We start from the raw sequence: 18,112 nt of genomic DNA, 5'->3' as shown, positions 1-18,112 counted from the left end.
AGGGGGTGATTTGAAACAACTTTTTCCTTAGCGAAAATATTGTCCGAAGCTTCGTTAACGAGATATTAAAAAAAAACCACCGACCAATCAGAGCGCGCGCCTTCCGCCCGCGCTCCCGTTGTAGCGTTGGCTACGCGGCAGGCGGCTGCGCTTGTACTACGAAGGTATGAACAAGCAAGTCGGCATGCACCGAAGGAAACCGCGTTACACAGCTTTATTTTAAAGCGAAATCTTAAATAATAATTGTTTGAAGTGAGAGGACAAGAAATACGCAAATTTCGTTTTCAAATAAGGCATAAACGAAAAGGTAATGTAACAAAAAATGTACGACAAGTGATCATAATTCATTATTGAGGTAAAAATCCGTAGTTTAATCACGGCCAACATAACTAAATTTAAACAATAATAATAGGTGTATGAATAAAGTCTATCCGATTGGATTTACATAATCAGTATAAAGCAACCGAATTTCTATCGCAGTGATATTCGCAAGCTACCAGAAAATTGGCAAAAGGTAATTAACAATAATGGAAATTATTTCGATGATTGAGTTGTTTTTATTTTATTTTTTTAAATCAAACTGTTATTGAACCCTAAAATCGAAAAGAATTTATGTCTACACCTAATAATCACCAATAAATGAAATAAAACTCACCCTTTCGGAAATTCCTTTCCTTCCTTTCCTTCCTTTTCGGAAACATGTGTCACTAAGTAGGTCACGGTGCCGATCCTGGTCATCGGTGGACGAAAATATTTATGGTAGGGTTGCGCCCAGTGCTCAGCTGATCGCAGGTATATGACACCACCCGAAGGTAAGGATTACAACGTCAAGTGCGTCCGGGTTAATGTACCGAATATTCACTTTACTGCACGGCCAGTAACACTGATCACTTAATTTACTTTTCATGGAACGTGTTGTTCCTACGTTATAAAATTCGTGGCCCCGAAAGGGGCCGGTTACTGTTAGTGGAGCAGTTGCTCGTTGTGACCACCCTCAGCGTCTATGCACGTCTTGTGGCATCATTGACTCCGTTGAGAATAATCTTGACGCCAAACGCCGAATCGTAGCCTCGCCGGGGGTTTGAATATGCGGGTATTCCCCCGCAAACGCTTGCACAGTAACACTTGGGTCCCCGTTGTTCCGGGCGTACACCCAGAACATGGCGTAATATTCTTGAGCGGAGAACATTTCTGGGACGAGATTGCTAGCTGACTGACAGGATTTTTTCCAAGCAACTTCCTCTACCCCCAAGTAGTTTCTCTCGTTCCATTATGAGTTAACTCCCACCAGGACAAGAGGCTTTAGGTAAAAAAAAGCCAGCATATTTTCGAAACACACGTGCTTTGCAGAAGTGCAACGAACGACCCATCCTACACTTTCACATAAGTCCGCGCTCCGTCCTTTTACTGCCAATGTACCTGTTGCTTCGAGATAGACAGCAGACACCACGTGTTTCGGTTCGAAAGGGCCCGACAAGAAGAGAAACAGAAAGTCTTCGAGTTGCTATAAAGAAGAAAAGGCATACCATTCCTGTTTCCGTTTTCCGATACTCTGAGTTCAAGTCTACTACGAGGCGGAACCAGCTAAGCCATAAATTACCCAAAACAAATCCTTCTCTACCGCCGACTAGCAGGACAATACGGTAATAAACCGTGACCCTGGTGAAATGCTTTGACCGACCGGCCTGATACATGATTCAATAAGATACAATGATACATATACATGTGTGAACAATTTTATTTTACATAATTCCACTATTTATAAGAACGAGTTAATATGTATAATAATTTCTATAAATGTGCAAAGAATTTTATTTTTATGCAATATTTCCGCTATTTATAAGAACGAGTTAATAAATACAATAATTTTTATTTTACATTGGTATTGTTGCGAACACCCTATGGATGGAATCCAGGGCCTACGGGTGCTCGCGACAGAAACAAGAAGACGAGCGAGAAGAAGGCGATCCGATCGATCGCCTGTCAAGCTGGGATTCGAGAGTCGGACGTGATAGCGAACAGACATCGAGATTGCCACATTAACTTTGTATAAGATATTTCTTGTTGTTACCGTTCGTGTTGTGGTACTTTTGTATTATTCTATTAAACCCTAATTATGCCGAGTTCGAAACGCAAAAGTATTCTATAATGTCCCCAGAGCAGCGTGTCGGTTGAATCGAGTACGATATACCGTTTGTCGTCGTATGGACTTAGAGCGATTTTGAATTCCGAAATTGTGTACACTTTGTGCAATTTCGACCGTGTGCACGATTGCCTGCGAACCATTTCGATCTCCTTTTGCAAACACTGCGTGTAGTTGTCGAAAGTTATCGTTCTGGCTATGACGTTGGTCTTGACGCCTTTCGCCTTTTTCGTATCTTTTTTACCGTCTACGTGGAGTGCATACATTTTCGCTCTAAGAACTACGAACTCTGTCATTATCGCACCGTTATTTTCATCCGTCATCAGCCCCGGAACCTTCTTATTTAAGCGCGGCATATTATATGCATTCTCGATGGGATAATCGCTTGTGTCGAATCTATCGATATTGCGTTTCATGGACTCGTAGATATCATCGCATCGAATATGATAAATGAGACTGTCTGTGTATAGAATTTTACAATTTTGAGCGTGCTGGGGAGACATGTACTCGTGATGAAATTCGTACAAACAAATTTTTGATATGTCCAGAATGCACATACCCACGTATATCGGTTTGTTGAATTTCACCTCGAGTTTTCGCATTTCAACGGGGATTAAATTTTCAGAAAAAACACTTCTGCTGTGGAAATTCGGTTTCGCGATCATTGCCTCCGCGCCATATCGCCCATCCCAGTGTGTTAAAAGTTTTACATCTACGTGATTTCGCACATTTTCCATAGTTTTACCGAATACCGCGTTGATCATCAATTTGTACAAATTTTTTTCAAAGTCGTTTGTCGCGCATGTTCTAAACCGTGTATTGAGTTCGATGTAATCGCGGAGCCAGGGAGATAGAGCGAATTGAAGCACGCGGTGTATCTTTGTAATACGAAGACCGTGATGCGTGCACTGCTGCAGGTTGCGATAATGGATAACGTAACGCTGCTTATCGTATAATGTCGCGAGTAGCTTGTCCTGTCTTTTGCCAGGTGGTTTGGCACGCGTCGGGTAGAACGGTAGATCGGCGTGAGCGTCGTGCAGATGTTGTGGATATTCCAGATCTACCTCGAGAATGTATCCCGTGGGCGAATCGACAGCGATCGAAGACACGTTAAAATTTGCGACATCTTCGACCCATTGAAATTTGGCGTATGGTAAGGGCTGGCACATTGCCCATCCATACAAATTGTTCACGTCAAAGTACATCAAGTACGATGACTGTTCCGATGCGTCGTAAGATGGCATTGTTACGTGAGGGCGTTAAATTTTAAGCGACCGAGCGGTTGAGTCTAATTTTCCTCACGCAACGCTTAACGAATTAAAGATTGTAGCAATTTGCACGTATTACGCGAAAAATCGGGATTGTTTCGGGGTACGGCTTTTGTCTACAACCAATACAGGTTGCCCAATCAGGATGTGGCATTTTTGGAGAGACTGGTTCGAAACATATGAGACAGATTTAAGGTGAATGTTACCATGTATTACAAAATAAGAAAAAGGGAAATTAAAGGTGGAACATAAATGGGGAATTTACATGGGTTTGACAACGATAAACAATATAAAAGGTCCGATTGCGATGATGTAGAACTTTAACAATAGTTGGTTTTGTTTCGGAGGTTACAATTACACGTTGGCGACAGACGAAGGACAATAATTGATCGGCAATAATTAATCGAGGGAAAATCCCGTAACCCACTAAGTAGTTGAATCGATTATCGCGTTTGTATTCGATTTTGCACATTCGCTTGAATTGTTTAGAGAGGTAATTTTGTCGGCGATTTATATTACAGAAATAGGAAAAATTTCAGAACGCGGTACACGCCGAAGGGAAGGTAACAGTTGACCGAGGGAAATCCCGTAACCCACTAAGTGGTTCAATCAATTATCGCTTCCGTACAATATCATAGATACCTTGAATCACTCACCGACTCGGCACTAGTAGAGATTTGTTAGATTTTGAACGGCTTACACTCAATCTCTCGCTCTCTCTGTCTCTCTCTCTCTCTCTCTCTCTCTCTCTCTCTCCCCCTCTCTCTCGCTGGCGTGTGCGTGTGTCTCTATTATGTGATCTGGAGGGTGCCTGCGGTGCACGATGTTTAAGCAGAGGGCACCGCACAATACACTAATGTTAAGTGTTAGCAGTTTCGCGTAAGATAATCTGGGTTTTAATTAATATATGTAAAATAAACAGTAGTTGAAACAAGAAAACTTATATAAATGAGTCTCTACGGGGACTGAGTCTTTCCGTTGTGTCACGATCATTCCGAACTCCAGCTCAATCACTATCTTTACAAACAGCAATATGTCCCTCGGAGGAATCAACCGCGCACTACGCGACTTGCTAGCTGACTGCTTCGAACGAACGCAAGGGCCCAAGCGCTTGGGACTTTACAAAGAACCCAAACTGCTGAGCACGCATTTCACACGCGGCCCACCACGTCGTCGCCTCAGACCGTTCCTCTTAGTGCTTGGGTTTTCGAACCTTATCGCATCCGGTGTTCCAAGAACATCGCGCAGCATTCGAAGATACGACAACTTCGTATGGGAAAGTATGCCGTGGCGTGACAGACTTCCAGCTAGATTACAGAGAGTTTTGGTTCACAGATCATTGACAATTGATCGAGGGATTCCATGACGCTCAATGGTCGGATCAATTGTCAATATTTTTAGAAAATATCGCGTGAAAAGTAGCCGGCACGTAACAGCATGTACTTGTTATTGGCTTGTGCGTATCTTCCGGAACATTGGCTTAAACCGCCACGTACACCGCGTTCGATAAACATGACCATATCAACGTCTGTGAATAATTCGAACGTAATTTTGGTATGCTTTAGCATGGCATCCCATGTAAAGCCAGGTAAAGTATAATAATGCGCGGAATCTAATCCGTAACTCTTGATACAACTTTCGCGAAAATTTTCAAAAATATCTGGCAATAACAAGACATCTGTTTTCAAATACAAATCGCTGTATTCGTCCAAGGTTGTAATCCCGAAACGCTGCCAGACAGTCTCGGCGTGCGCGTAATCGCTCTCGGATACAGTCTCACCCGTTAACGAACTGTAGAATGACTCGCGCGGTGGTAAGCATGGATCCTGCAGCTTGTTCGCGCAATCAAGATATTAATACGGAAATGCACCCTTTCGCGTCAATACATTGAAATCTTCGATGGAAATTGTTTCAAATTGGAATCGTAAAATTTTCAATTTATCTGCGCTAAGAAAAGATGCTAATTTGTCGAGACTGGTATTTAGAAATTTGTATGAATTGATGATTCGCAATTTAATACAATTTCGCTGGTCTGATTCTTCAGCCGTATCTTCGACATTTTTCGTGAATGAAATATATTTTTCTTTAGTTATGGGCAATACGTCAACGCTGCCTTCGAAAGCAGTAGCTATTTCCTCGATAATAAAATGCGAATCATAGCCGGATAAATTATGGAAAACTATTGGGATGTAAAAGGAATTTTTATAATTTAAATTGCACTTCGAATGTGCGGGGCCTCTAAATCGTCCGGATAGATGACAATGATCACGCACTCGTTTATCATCAGCCTCGAATGGCTTTTCACAAATGTGGCAATGCTTCGCGCTGTGAAATGCCCTCCACTGGTCTTTCGTCAACTTTTCCATGGGAACATTATTGGCCAGGATGGGTTTAGCAAAATCCGCAAAATTTTTCAGCTCTTTCACGAACCAAGAAACGCAATCCACATCGCGATGATATCGATATGCTGATAACGATGCATCGTACGAGCAATGTATATAATAGCCAATACTGTGCACCTTATGTTTCTGGTACATGCACAATTTGTGCTCCCCCGCATCCTTCTGGACATCCTCCGTTTTCTCTAGGATGCACTCTAGATCGGCGTACACCACGAAGGGGAGTCGTTCCTTCCTGCCGTGGCCATCGAAACTGAGCAAATTGTTGTCCTGGCTAGGCAGCAGAATGGCGCAGTCGTTCATCTCTCGGCAATCCACTGTGTGGGCCTCCAACTTCTCAGCGGATCCAAAGTAGTGCAGGCACCTATAAAATCAAATTTTTATTTAATTTTTTTCATGGGGACATTTCAATATTTCATAATTTTATATACGCACCGATCACAGATGAATTTCTTTGCTTTGTTCTTTCTCAACTGCATGCTGACCAGTCGGGACAAGATCTTCATCAGCACAAAGTGTCCCACATTGCTGTCCCCCTGTTCTGGCATGTAGAGCAGGTTTGCCTGCCGATCTCTCTTGTGGCTGGTGAGATGCAGTGGAAAGATTGTCAACCCTTTTTCCGTCTTCTTCTTCACCTCGAAGCTATAGACGTTGATGGAGATGTCGTTCAACCCTTCAAACTTTACAATTTGCTTCGCAGACATTGGAAACTCAATGCCCTGGAGATTTAGCATCAATGTATAATGTGGATATGAACTTGGCCGATGAGGATTTCTTTCGGCGGGATGGAGAGTTGCGACTACTGCCCATGCGAAACAGGCGTTATCCTCGGATCGCACGCTAATTGTCGCTTTCTTCATCAATATTTTCCGCGGCAGCTTGAAGTGGCACCCCGCGCGCAGTGGATTGTACTTATTCACGTTGACGATCAAATTGAGGATTTGTGATAGTGCCCATCCGCTGTCGCGTTCCTGGAACTCTTCCAACGATGCCAGGGTAGGTTCGATGACACATCGTTGGTACCACTCCTGTAGATCGGATGTACCGAACAGTTCACAGTTTCGGGTATTGATGCTTTTACAAGCATGCTTGTCCCCCGCCACAAATTCACCGTTAAACATAGTATTCACTTTGAGGTTCTGATGTTTCCTCAAGGCGCCTCGTACATGTTCCAACACAATGGTCTCCGCATCCTGGAGGAAGTTGCGCGGCTCGATATAATTGGAATTTAGCACGGCACCGGTTAATACGCGGGTATTGAACGCAGTGCCTATTTCGCGCCACAAAAGTTCTGTGCTTAAATGCCCGGCACCTTCATGCACGAAACGTCCGCGCAACGAATATTTTAGTCCTTCGAGCTGCGCGATTCGAGCAACCAGCGATTGCTGAACACCGATCGATAATGGAGGACGTTTCACTCGGCTGTGTTCTTCCAACGATTCGATACACTCGTTGCACCGTTCATCCCACGCGAGGTATTCTTCCTGTGAAATCAATCGCACAGATTGATCCAACAATTGACATTCTACTTGCGCGAATTCGTCCATGGCCGTAAATGGAATATGTCTTTTCCTCGCAACGATTTGAGACTTTGTGGAGTTTAGAGTGCGCTTTTAAGACTGATACCATGGGTTTGGTATCTCTGTTTATCTCTTTCTGCGTGTCTCCTTCCTCCAATAAATTGCACGTAAAAAGCCGACCCTTCCCGATATCATCCGAGACAGTTTACGCTGACACAGCATAATTCTTTCTACGATTCACACGTACGACAAATTAGCGCGCAAAATCACCCGACACAGTTTCTGCTGACACTGCATAATTCTTTCCATGATTCTCACGTATGACGTTTCCAAAAATAGCATATTACATTCGCATCGCAAAAATGACGTCATCTCGCGCAGCTGCTTTATCCTTCAGGGTGGGTTCAAATTACACGTGATCGCGCGATACGCTGCGACGTGAAGATTGAAAAACACTTTGAAAAAATTTTAGCTTTAGAATAAATGTAATTGTACCACTATGTAGTGCTCTCTCTTTCCCTCCCCGAATTTAGCTTTAAAATAACCGTGATTGTACCACTAAGTAATGCTGTCTCTTTCCCCATACCCCCGTCCCCCGAATACGTGGTATGTAAAACGCCGATCTTTCTCGACATCATCCGACACCATTCGATACAATTTCTCACAAAAATAAATTATTATACGCTGACGTTTGGCAACGGCTCATGGTGTGTGTGTGTGCGTGTGTCACATATGTGACGCTCCGTTGGTTTCGGTATATGTCCCATTCGGGAAAGACTAATGCCAGAGAGCCGGCGTTTGGGGGAGTTGGTTAGGCGGCTGACCAGTAACGCGGAGGTCTTGGGTTCGAGCCCCGTCGCCCCGAGTTTCTGTTTTTCGTTATATATTAATATCTTAAATTTGATATTTCCCTCCTTACCGATTTCACCCGCGGGTTTCCCCCTCCACGCACTTCGGTATCGGTTCGATATCGATTCGGTATCGATTGATTCGATATCAGTTCTCGCGCTATACCCCCCACCACTCCGCCATCTCTATGACGTCATCCGCCGCCGCCCGACGGCAAAAAACAAATTTTGAAAATTTTCAAACTCAAATTTGGATTTCGAGGTCGGGGGAAATCCTTATCATGACCTTGAAACTCAAATTTGAATTAGAACCTGCCTAGCTATACTACTAATAATGTCAAAGTTATGAGCTTTTATCCTTGGCATCCCGATTTTGCTCTGGTCTCCCCTATGTGTGTATGTTTGTATGCATTTAGATCTTGAAATGGGTTCGTATTTTGTTAGTTAATCTATATTTACTGATCTGAACCTACTGTCCTAATTTTGACATGTATGTATATGTTTGTATGTATTATATTTGTCCGCGAATTTCTCCGTAACTACTGGACCGATTTTCATGAAACCTATTGCGTTTAGTTAAGTTTCAATCAACTTGGATCATGGAGGAAGAATTGTCAAAATCGGTTAAATAGTTTTGAAGTTAAACCGAAAATAAGATATCTGTTTCATTGTTTGAAGTCCATTTTAACAGTTTTCATTAATAAAATGATTTTTTAAACCAATATTTAAATTATTATTGATATACAGTTTAGATAGCTCTCAATTATTTAAGCAAGACAGTACGGTACGGAGGAGCGAAAATATATATTTTTTTTCAAATATAATATTGACGTAGGTGCCAAAAGATGCCCAAGGTGATCCATAATCTGTGTTTGAAAGGATTTTTTTCTCGCACTTTATCTTCAGGTTGCGAATTGGCACCAAAGTATACGGTTTCTATGAAATATTCCATTTTTTATGAAAATTTTATTTGTTCCCGCTTTTCTTCTAACCGCTTATAATGGGTATGATGATTATCTATGCTAAAAATATGTGCGTACAATATTCGATCTTTCAAATGTCTATAATTGCAGAGAAAATAATATTTAAAAAGTATCACGTGTTGCTTTTAAGCGAATAATGTACGCAAACATATTTTTGTGCGTTGAAATCAATAAACTCAGCGAGGCGGGAGAATCGCCATGTTTAATAGTATACAATTTTAATACTTACATTCTACATATCGTCCATTCTACATATTTGTCATTTTGCGAATCACTAAAATATATATTGCACTTTCGCGTTGCGAGCTCCGCAACGAGTCAAGGTAATTCGAAGACTGCCTTTCCTCGGTCAGGAAAGTCCCTTCGTCGTCGTTTGCGAAAATTCCGTAAGAACCCTAGACTAATTTGTGATCAGGGCCGGCGTAACCCATTATGCAAGTTATGTGCCGCATAAGGGCGCCATCCGAAGGGGACGCTAAGAAACTATACCGCACGCTTAATAATAAAGGCTCCCACAGAAACAAAATGTGGTTGTAATTTTTCTTTCGTACTGCGTAAAGGCAAAACATATTAAATAGAAAGCGGGGATACAAAATTATGGGGCGCCAAACATTTTCTTGCATGAAGGCGCCAACCATCCTTGCACCGGCCCTGTTTATGACCGGGCCTGGTGTTCGTGCCCGTCGTCGCCGCGCCGTGCTCGCTTCACGTAAACATCAGCTTGGCACGTGGCACCAGTAAAGTAGATCCCATCAAAAACATTCCATGTAAAAAATGGAGCCGAGTCTCGCGACTCTTTACCCATAAAAAGTTGTGGGATGTCATATAGAGCCGAGTCTACCGCTCTCATTAACTCCGACATTTTCGTTCACAAATCACTCCAAGTCTACATCTTTAGTTAAAGAACACATTGTGACTTGGCAAATACGCAGCACAGGGAAGTTATTACACCTTACAATGTTATGTAAAATTAAGTCCACCCTATAAATACATATACGTTCAGTTCCTGTATAAATATTATTTTATGCAATAGTTTATTAATAACCGTGAATATGAAAATGTAAGCAACTTCCGTCACATTCTTGTACTACGTAATTGCGAAAGTGTCAGAGTTAAGGGGGGATCCTGGTGTAGATTACCGAAAATATAGGAATTTTTGGGAATTTATTTTAAAGAAAATATTTATTAAATCGCATTCGGAGCTATGCGGTTTTATTGGTTCTTGATTAAACTATGTAAAAATATTTTTTTTTAGTTGTAAAAAAATTGTAAAGCAGAAGTAGAACGGCATATGTACAGTGTCTCGGCGTCGAACGTTTGAATTAGCGGGTGCTCTCATTCCTTTTGTACTCATCTGAAATAAAAATACAGAAATATTTCTTACTCTTTATGAACACAGTTTGTCGATGGACCTTGAAAAGTGAAAAAAGTTGAAAATTAACAAAATGGCGGCACTTTGAAAATAAAACGCGATTTTTTGCTGGAAAATTCATTTTTGTTCATGCAATAAAAATGCTTTAAATTAATTAATTTATTTATGTTATATGTTCATCGACTAGTGCGTGTAATAAACTATATGTGTGTAAAATTGCAAGGCGATTAGTCAAGTAGTTTTTGAGTTATTTGACCCGCCAATCGTAAGAAAGTAGTTTCGAGAAAAACACGTTTAAAGTTTTCGATACAGAAAAGTAGAAAAGGAAGTGATTTTTGGATACTTACTGCTGTTTTCTGTTAGTCTGCTATTCCAGGTCCGTATAATATTCCTTCCGCTTCCTCGAACAACTCGTTTTGCTCGATTTGCAATTGTCTTCGAGCCATTCGAGCCTCTTTGCTGCCCCATAAGCTGCGGCGCTCCTGCCTCTTCGTCCGCTCGGCTTTGTAAGTGTCGGCGTACAACTTACACTGAGGTTCGATCGTTATTTTTAATGTTTCCAATATATTCAAAATAGCAGCATACCCTTCATTAAATATGCCAGCGGCTATATAGCTGGCGATTTCAATAATTTTTCGGCCCGAGTGCAAATGCTTTGGCGTTAGTCGCCAAACTGTAGCATTAAAGCTTTCATTGGCATTTTGTGTATGCCCGCCTAAGCATCTTTCTAATAGGTCGTGATTATAAAGGCTTTGGTAAATGGGGAAAATATTGTCCTGACATCTGAATGAAGCGGAGGCGGGTGCTTGAAATTTAGACCTGCGGCCTGAGCGGCACGATACCCGCACCAGCTGTCGGCACCTACCGGGCAATTATCGTGCCTTGGATTTTCATCTGTGAAACATAAGTGAAAATAAGTTGCCATTATGGCTTTCTCCATTTCATCAGCGGATTCAATATTCCTCCTGATTGCTAATCCGTAGTATTTCGTTAGCTTTTTTATCAGGGTGTCAGTTAGCTTCCCTCTTCCGCCAAGTTTCTTTTCTTTCTTCACGTTTCGTAGCCGACTGCCCATTCGTTTTTCAACGTGGGAAACGCATTCACTTTTTGTTACATGGAAATCATCTCCATATGGTTTTAAATCTAAAACAGCTTTAAATGTTTTAGAGTCACCGTCTCCGATGTAGTTTCCGTATTTTACTCCATATTTTTCTTCGGATGTAGAAAACATTTCTGTGATAGAGTCGACCTCCATTTTTCCCGCCGAACCTTCATGGTTTGATGAGCACTCTTCTTTATGTTCTTCATACAATTCGGCATACTCCTGTGTGTCTTCTTTTTGTCGCCAAATCGTACATGCTTGGCAGTAGCTGCTTTTGACAACGAGATCTACCACTTTGCCGCTATAGTAGCCAATCAGTGTTGTTACACCAAACAACGAAGTGAAGCCGCGTTTTTTCCACGAGCCATCGCCGGAAATTTTTAAATTTGTTGGTGATCTTCCTTTTTTCTCGGTTTCTTCTTTTTCCTCGTGTACTGTTTTTTGCCATAAACTGTCGAATACTGTTTTCGTGGCTGTATGAATATGCCCCACCACAAGGTCGTGCATGGATTTACTGAGCCCTTTCCCGATATCCATAATGCCGCAGAATAAATTTATCCCGTCGCAAAAGTCGCATAGCGAAAACTATTCGTCGATTGATTTTATATCCGTTATTTATGAAAGGCCCCGATGAAATTAGGCGACGGCTGCAGTGGCACGAAACAACAACTTTAAATCCGAGGCCCCGAAGTTTTTCTTCTTCGAATTTCACATCTTTTTTACAGTCTTTGCAAATAACTATCTCTGACAACGCACCAAAAAAGCTTACGAATTCTATTATTCGATAAGAAAACTTAGAAGCACATGTAATGTCGGAAGTACTCGCGGTCGATTAGTGAAACTTTCACTTTGGAGGCTTCGAGCACGAGTATTGTCGTCTTTGCTTCTTTTTGGATAGGACATTTTGATGTACAAGTCTGTTGTTATGAGATGAAGAACTGAAGTGGAAGCCCTCGGGTTCACTAATTGCACTTTTATTTTAAACAATTAACTTTAATAATAAAATACACTTAATTAATCAGGAAACGACAAGAGTATCCTCGAATGCTCTGCTGCGCGTAAATAGCTTAGTTATAATGACTGCTCGCTAATTGTCACGGTTTGGAACTGACGGGTCTTGTTTTTGGGGTCCTATTATATGTACCAATTTTTGGTGGTGGGGTACAGAGTGATGCATCCGTGGTGGCGCATCCACGATGACGTAGCTGTTGTGATACAAACCTAGTACCCTTTTGATAACGCGTCAGAGTCATGAACGAACTTCAGTAATTCGTCACCGCACAGCTAATAGTAAATACATTTGTGTTACCTAAACTACAAATATACCTTTTAGCAGGTATACAATGACTCACATAATGGTTCAAGAGTAGATCTGCTTAGCTATTGTGGCAGCGCAGGCCGAGCGATGGGTCCTGACACAAAAGTCGCTGTGCGCGTGGCGCTCCCCTCCGCGCTCATATACCTGCGCGCAAGAAATGGGCTATGGGGCCCTTAAAACTTCGAATTTCCAATTGCAACTTTCGGAATATACTCTATGGAAGTAGTACTATAGATTGAAGCAAAAAAATCGATTTTTACACCAGGATCCTCCCTTAATGAGAGAGCTAGACTTGGCTATACATGACATCTCACAACTTTTTATGGATAAAGAGTCATGAGACTCGGTTCCATTTTTTATATGAAATGTTTTTGATGGAATTTCACTTTTTTTTTGTAAGTTACCCTTCTTTTCATAGCTACGGGTTCTTGTTGGACATCAGCCACTGTTTTTCGAATAGCCCACTCCCTACCCCTATTGGTCCTTCTCGGTGGCTTTCAATGAATTACTGTGGAAAATTCCGAGCGGTACGTACATCTGAGCCCGTGTGAGAGGATCGTGCGATTTTTGCGGAGTGGGGGGCTCCGTGCTGTGACTGTGTTATGGCGTCATCGTCAGGACCGAAACATGCGTCGCGCGCGCGGGGGCAAAACTTTCATGTATCGTCTTTCGGTAATAGGATGGCGAGATTTTTTTAAAATTTCTCAGCGAGCACCGGGGGGCTAAGAGGAACATGCCTAAAAAATTTCATGGTTATGGGTTCAGTGGTTCCAGAGATATCGAATTTCTTCGAATTTTTCCAGATTTTTTAATGTTTCCTTTTATTGTATCCCAAACAGTACCTTTCTGCCAAAGTTGAAGTAACTAAAAAAGATCGAAATGTGAAATTTGGAGGTTAAGTTCCGTTTGCGAAGTATTAGGTTTAAGTCAAGTTTCAAGTTTTTGGGTAACTCCAACACAAAGATATGGTGGGATGGGGGGGGGGGGGGGCAAGATTACGCCGAGTTGTATTCAGAAAAGAGTGTTTACGGCAAGCGCCCGACACGACTCGGCACGGTACTGCTCACAGATTCTGCGTATTTCATGGCACTTCTAAAGCGGCCTGTAGACGTTCAATATTATTGTGCAATCTTCAATATTGCCTTAAATCGTCGCCATCTCCGCCATATATTTTATATTTTAGTTCATTATACAGGACGTCCACGGGAAAAGTAAACAGCTGGATATTTCCTAACGTATTGGAGATACAAGGTGTCCCAAAAATGTCGGAGTTCCTTGAAAGGGGTGACTCAGGGGGTGATTTGAAACAAATTTTTCCTTAGCGAAAATATTGTCCGAAGCTTCGTTAACGAGATATTAACAAAAACCCCCGACCAATCAGAGCACGGGCCTTCCGCCCGAGCTCCCGTTGTAGCGTTGGCTACGCGGTAGGCGGCTGCGCTTGTACTACGAAGGTACGAACAAGCAACTCGGCATGCATAGAAGGAAACCACGTTACACAGTTTTTTTTTAAAGCAGAATCTTAAATAATAATTGTTTGAAGTGTGAGGACAAGAAATACGCAAATTTCGTTTTCAAATAAGGCATAAACGAAAAGGTAATGTAACAAGAAATGTACGACAAGTGATCATAATTCATTATTGAGGTAAAAATCCGTAGTGTAATCACGGCCAACATAACTAAATTTAAACAATAATAATAGGTGTATGAATAAATTCTTTCAGACTGGATTTACATAATCGGTATAAAGCAACCGAATTTCTATCGCAGTGATATTCGTAAGCTACCAGAAAAATGGCAAAAGGTAATTAAAAATAATGGAAATTATTTCGATGATTGAGTTGTTTTTATTCTTTTATTTTTTAAATCAAACTGTTATTGAACCCTAAAATAGAACAGAATTTATTTCTACACCTAATAATCACTAATAAATTAAATAATGCTCACCCCTACGGGCATTCCTTTCCTTCATTTTCGGAAACCTGTGTCACTATGTAGGTCACTGTGTCGATCCTGGTCATCGGTGGACGAAAAGATTTATGGTAGGGTTGCGCCCAGTGCTCAGCTGATCGCAGGTACACGACACCACCCGAAGGTAAGGATCGCAACGTCAAGTGCGTCCGGGTTAATGTACCGAATATTCACTTCACTGCACGGCCACTAACACTGATCACTTAATTTACTTTTCATGGAACTTGTTGTTCCTACGTTATAAAATTCGTGGCCCTGAAAGGGGCCGATTACTGTTAGTTGTGCAGTTGCTCGATGTGACCACCCTCAGCGTCTATGCACGCCTTGCGGCATCATTGACTCCGTTGAGAATAATCTTCACGCCAAACGCCGAATCGTACCCTCGCTGGGGGTTTAGAAGTACGGGTATTCCCGTGCAAACGCTCGCACAGTAGGACTTGCTTCCCCGTTGTTCCGGGCGTACACCCAGAACATCGCGTAACATTCTTGAGCGGAGAACATTTCTGGGACGAGATTGCTAGCTGACTGACAGGATTTTTTCCAAACAACTACCTCTACCCCCAAGTAGTTTCTCTCGTTCCATTATGGGTTAACTCCCACCAGAACAAGAGGCTGTAGGTAAAAAGAAGCCAGCACATTTTCGAAACACACGTGCTTTGCAGAAGTGCAACGGATGACCCATCCTACACTTTCACGTAAGTCCGCGCTCCGTCCTTTTACTGCCAATGTACCCGTTGCTTCGAGATAGACAGCAGACACCACGTGTTTCGGTTCGAACGGGCCCGAAGAGAAGAGAAACAGAAAGTCTTCGAGTTGCTGTAAAGAAGAAAGGGCATACCATGAGGGAGTTTCTGGTTTCTAGTACCTTAAGTTCACGTCAGTTAGGAGGCGGAAGCAGCTAAGCCATAAATTACCCAAAACAAATCGTTCTCTACCGCCGACTCGCAGGACAATACAATCATAAACCGCGACCCTGGCGAAATGCTTTGGCCGACCAGCCTGATTAATTTTTGTGAACTTGCAATTAAAAAGTAATATCCAACATCAATACACCTCGCGGAGAGACACAGGAAGAAAGGGGGTAACTCGTTTACTGCGTGTAGTCCCACCTGCTTCGTCCTTCCTTCCAATTAAAGGCAGGTCCCTTATCTCTCAAGTAAAATCACGCGCTCGAATTTCAAAACAAAAGCACGCGTTGACGTATTCCGTGCGAGAAAAGGTGGGCATGAATTCCGATTGGTCGTAACCTAACCAATCTGCCCTGCATCCCTCCCAAACGGCCCCTGTTTTGAAGAGGCCCTCTTCACAGCAAATATCTCCTCCCTGAAGCCCACCTTCTCTCGCACGGAATACGTCAGCGCGTGCTTTTGTTTTGAAATTCGAGCGCGTGCTTATACTCGAGAGATAAGGGACCTGCCTTTAATTGGAAGGAAGGACGAAGCAGGTGGGACTACACGCAGTAAACGAGTTACCCCCTTTCTTTCTGTATCTCTCCGCGAGGTGTATTGATGTTGGATATTACTTTTTAATTGCTAGTTCGCAAAAATTAATCAGGCTGGTCGGCCAAAGCATTTCGCCAGGGTCGCGGTTTATGACTGTATTGTCCTGCGAGTCGGCGGTAGAGAACGATTTGTTTTGGGTAATTTATGGCTTAGCGGTTCCGCCTCGTAGCTGACGTGAACTCAGGGTATTCGAAAACGGAAACTCCCTCATCGTATGCCTTTTCTTCTTTATAGCAACTCGAAGACTTTCTGTTTCTCTTCTCTTCGGGCCCTTTCGAACCGAAACACGTGGTGTCTGCTGTTTATCTCGAAGCAACGGGTACATTGGCAGTAAAAGGACGGAGCGCGGACTTATGTGAAAGTGTAGGATGGGTCGTTCGTTGCACTTCTGCAAAGCACGTGTGTTTCGAAAATATGCTGGCTTCTTTTTACCTAAAGCCTCTTGTCCTGGTGGGAGTTAACTCATAATGGAACGAGAGAAACTACTTGGGGGTAGAGGAAGTTGCTTGGAAAAAATCCTGTCAGTCAGCTAGCAATCTCGTCCCAGAAATGTTCTCCGCTCAAGAATGTTACGCGATGTTCTGGGTGTACGCCCGGAACAACGGGGACGCAAGTGCTACTGTGCGAGCGTTTGCACGGGAATAACCGCACATCCAAACCCCCAGCGAGAGTACGATTCGGCGTTTGGCGTCAAGATTATTCTTAACGGAATCAATGATACCGCAAGGCGTGCATAGACGCTGAGGGTGGTCACAACGAGCAACTGCTCCACTAACAGTAACCGGCCCCTTTCGGGGCCACGAATTTTATAACGTTGGAACAACACGTTCCATGAAAAGTAAATTAAGTGATCAGTGTTCCTGGCCGTGCAGTAAAGTGAATATTCGGTACATTAACCCGGACGCCGTTGACGTTGTAATCCTTACCTTCGGGTGGTGTCGTATACCTGCGATCAGCTGAGCACTGGGCGCAACCCTACCATAAATATTTTCGTCCACCGATGACCAGGATCGGCACAGTGACCTACTTAGTGACACATGTTTCCGAAAAGGAAGGAAAGGAAGGAAAGGAATTTCCGAAAGGGTGAGTTTTATTTCATTTATTGGTGATTATTAGGTGTAGAAATAAATTCTGTTCGATTTTAGGGTTCAATAACAGTTTGATTTAAAAAAAAAAAAATATAAAAACAACTCAATCATCGAAATAATTTCCATTATTGTTAATTACCTTTTGCCATTTTTCTGGTAGTTTACGAATATCACTGCGATAGAAATTCGGTTGCTTTATACCGATTATGTAAATCCAGTCTGAAAGAATTTATTCATACACCTATTATTATTGTTTAAATTTAGTTATGTTGGCCGTGATTAAACTACGGATTTTTACCTCAATAATGAATTATGATCACTTGTCGTACATTTTTTGTTACATTACCTTTTCGTTTATGCCTTATTTGAAAACGAAATTTGCGTATTTCTTGTCCTCACACTTCAAACAATTATTATTTAGGATTCTGCTTAAAAAAAAACTGTGTAACGTGGTTTCCTTCGATGCATGCCGACTTGCTTGTTCGTACCTTCGTAGTACAAGCGCAGCCGCCTACCGCGTAGCCAACGCTACAACGGGAGCACGAGCGGAAGGCGCGTGCTCTGATTGGTCGGGGGGTTTTGTTAATATCTCGTTAAC

The 18,112-nt window shown here is 42.3% G+C and overlaps 4 protein-coding genes across 4 annotated transcripts in view; 1 reads left to right on the top strand and 3 right to left on the bottom strand.

The window, feature by feature from the left end:
* Cow (Proteoglycan Cow) overlaps window positions 1-18,112 on the top strand; it is a 1,009,917-nt gene that overhangs the window by 880,071 nt on the left and 111,734 nt on the right. The gene's annotated exons all lie outside the window — the stretch shown is intronic.
* On the bottom strand, window positions 2,104-3,381 carry LOC143371155 (uncharacterized). The gene has a single exon (XM_076816105.1). It carries the CDS (start codon window positions 3,346-3,348, stop codon window positions 2,104-2,106), a length of 1,245 nt encoding a protein of 414 aa, XP_076672220.1. The 5' UTR covers window positions 3,349-3,381.
* On the bottom strand, window positions 4,531-7,058 carry LOC143371588 (uncharacterized). Its single transcript, XM_076816900.1, has 3 exons — window positions 6,246-7,058; window positions 5,432-6,174; window positions 4,531-4,718 (listed from the first exon to the last, which is right to left on the bottom strand). Exons 1-3 carry the CDS (start codon window positions 6,929-6,931, stop codon window positions 4,531-4,533), a joined length of 1,617 nt encoding a protein of 538 aa, XP_076673015.1. The 5' UTR covers window positions 6,932-7,058.
* Window positions 10,280-11,788, bottom strand: LOC143371246 (uncharacterized). Its single transcript, XM_076816208.1, is given in 3 exon segments — window positions 10,280-10,515; window positions 10,881-11,311; window positions 11,314-11,788. Coding segments are annotated over 2 exon segments (894 nt in total). The 3' UTR covers window positions 10,280-10,515; window positions 10,881-10,892.

Source organism: Andrena cerasifolii, chromosome 7 (genome assembly GCF_050908995.1).
Source record: "Andrena cerasifolii isolate SP2316 chromosome 7, iyAndCera1_principal, whole genome shotgun sequence".
In the NCBI taxonomy this organism is placed as follows: Eukaryota; Metazoa; Arthropoda; class Insecta; order Hymenoptera; family Andrenidae; genus Andrena; species Andrena cerasifolii.
Note: the sequence above shows the minus strand (reverse complement) of the source record. Positions and strands in the feature narration are given on the sequence as shown.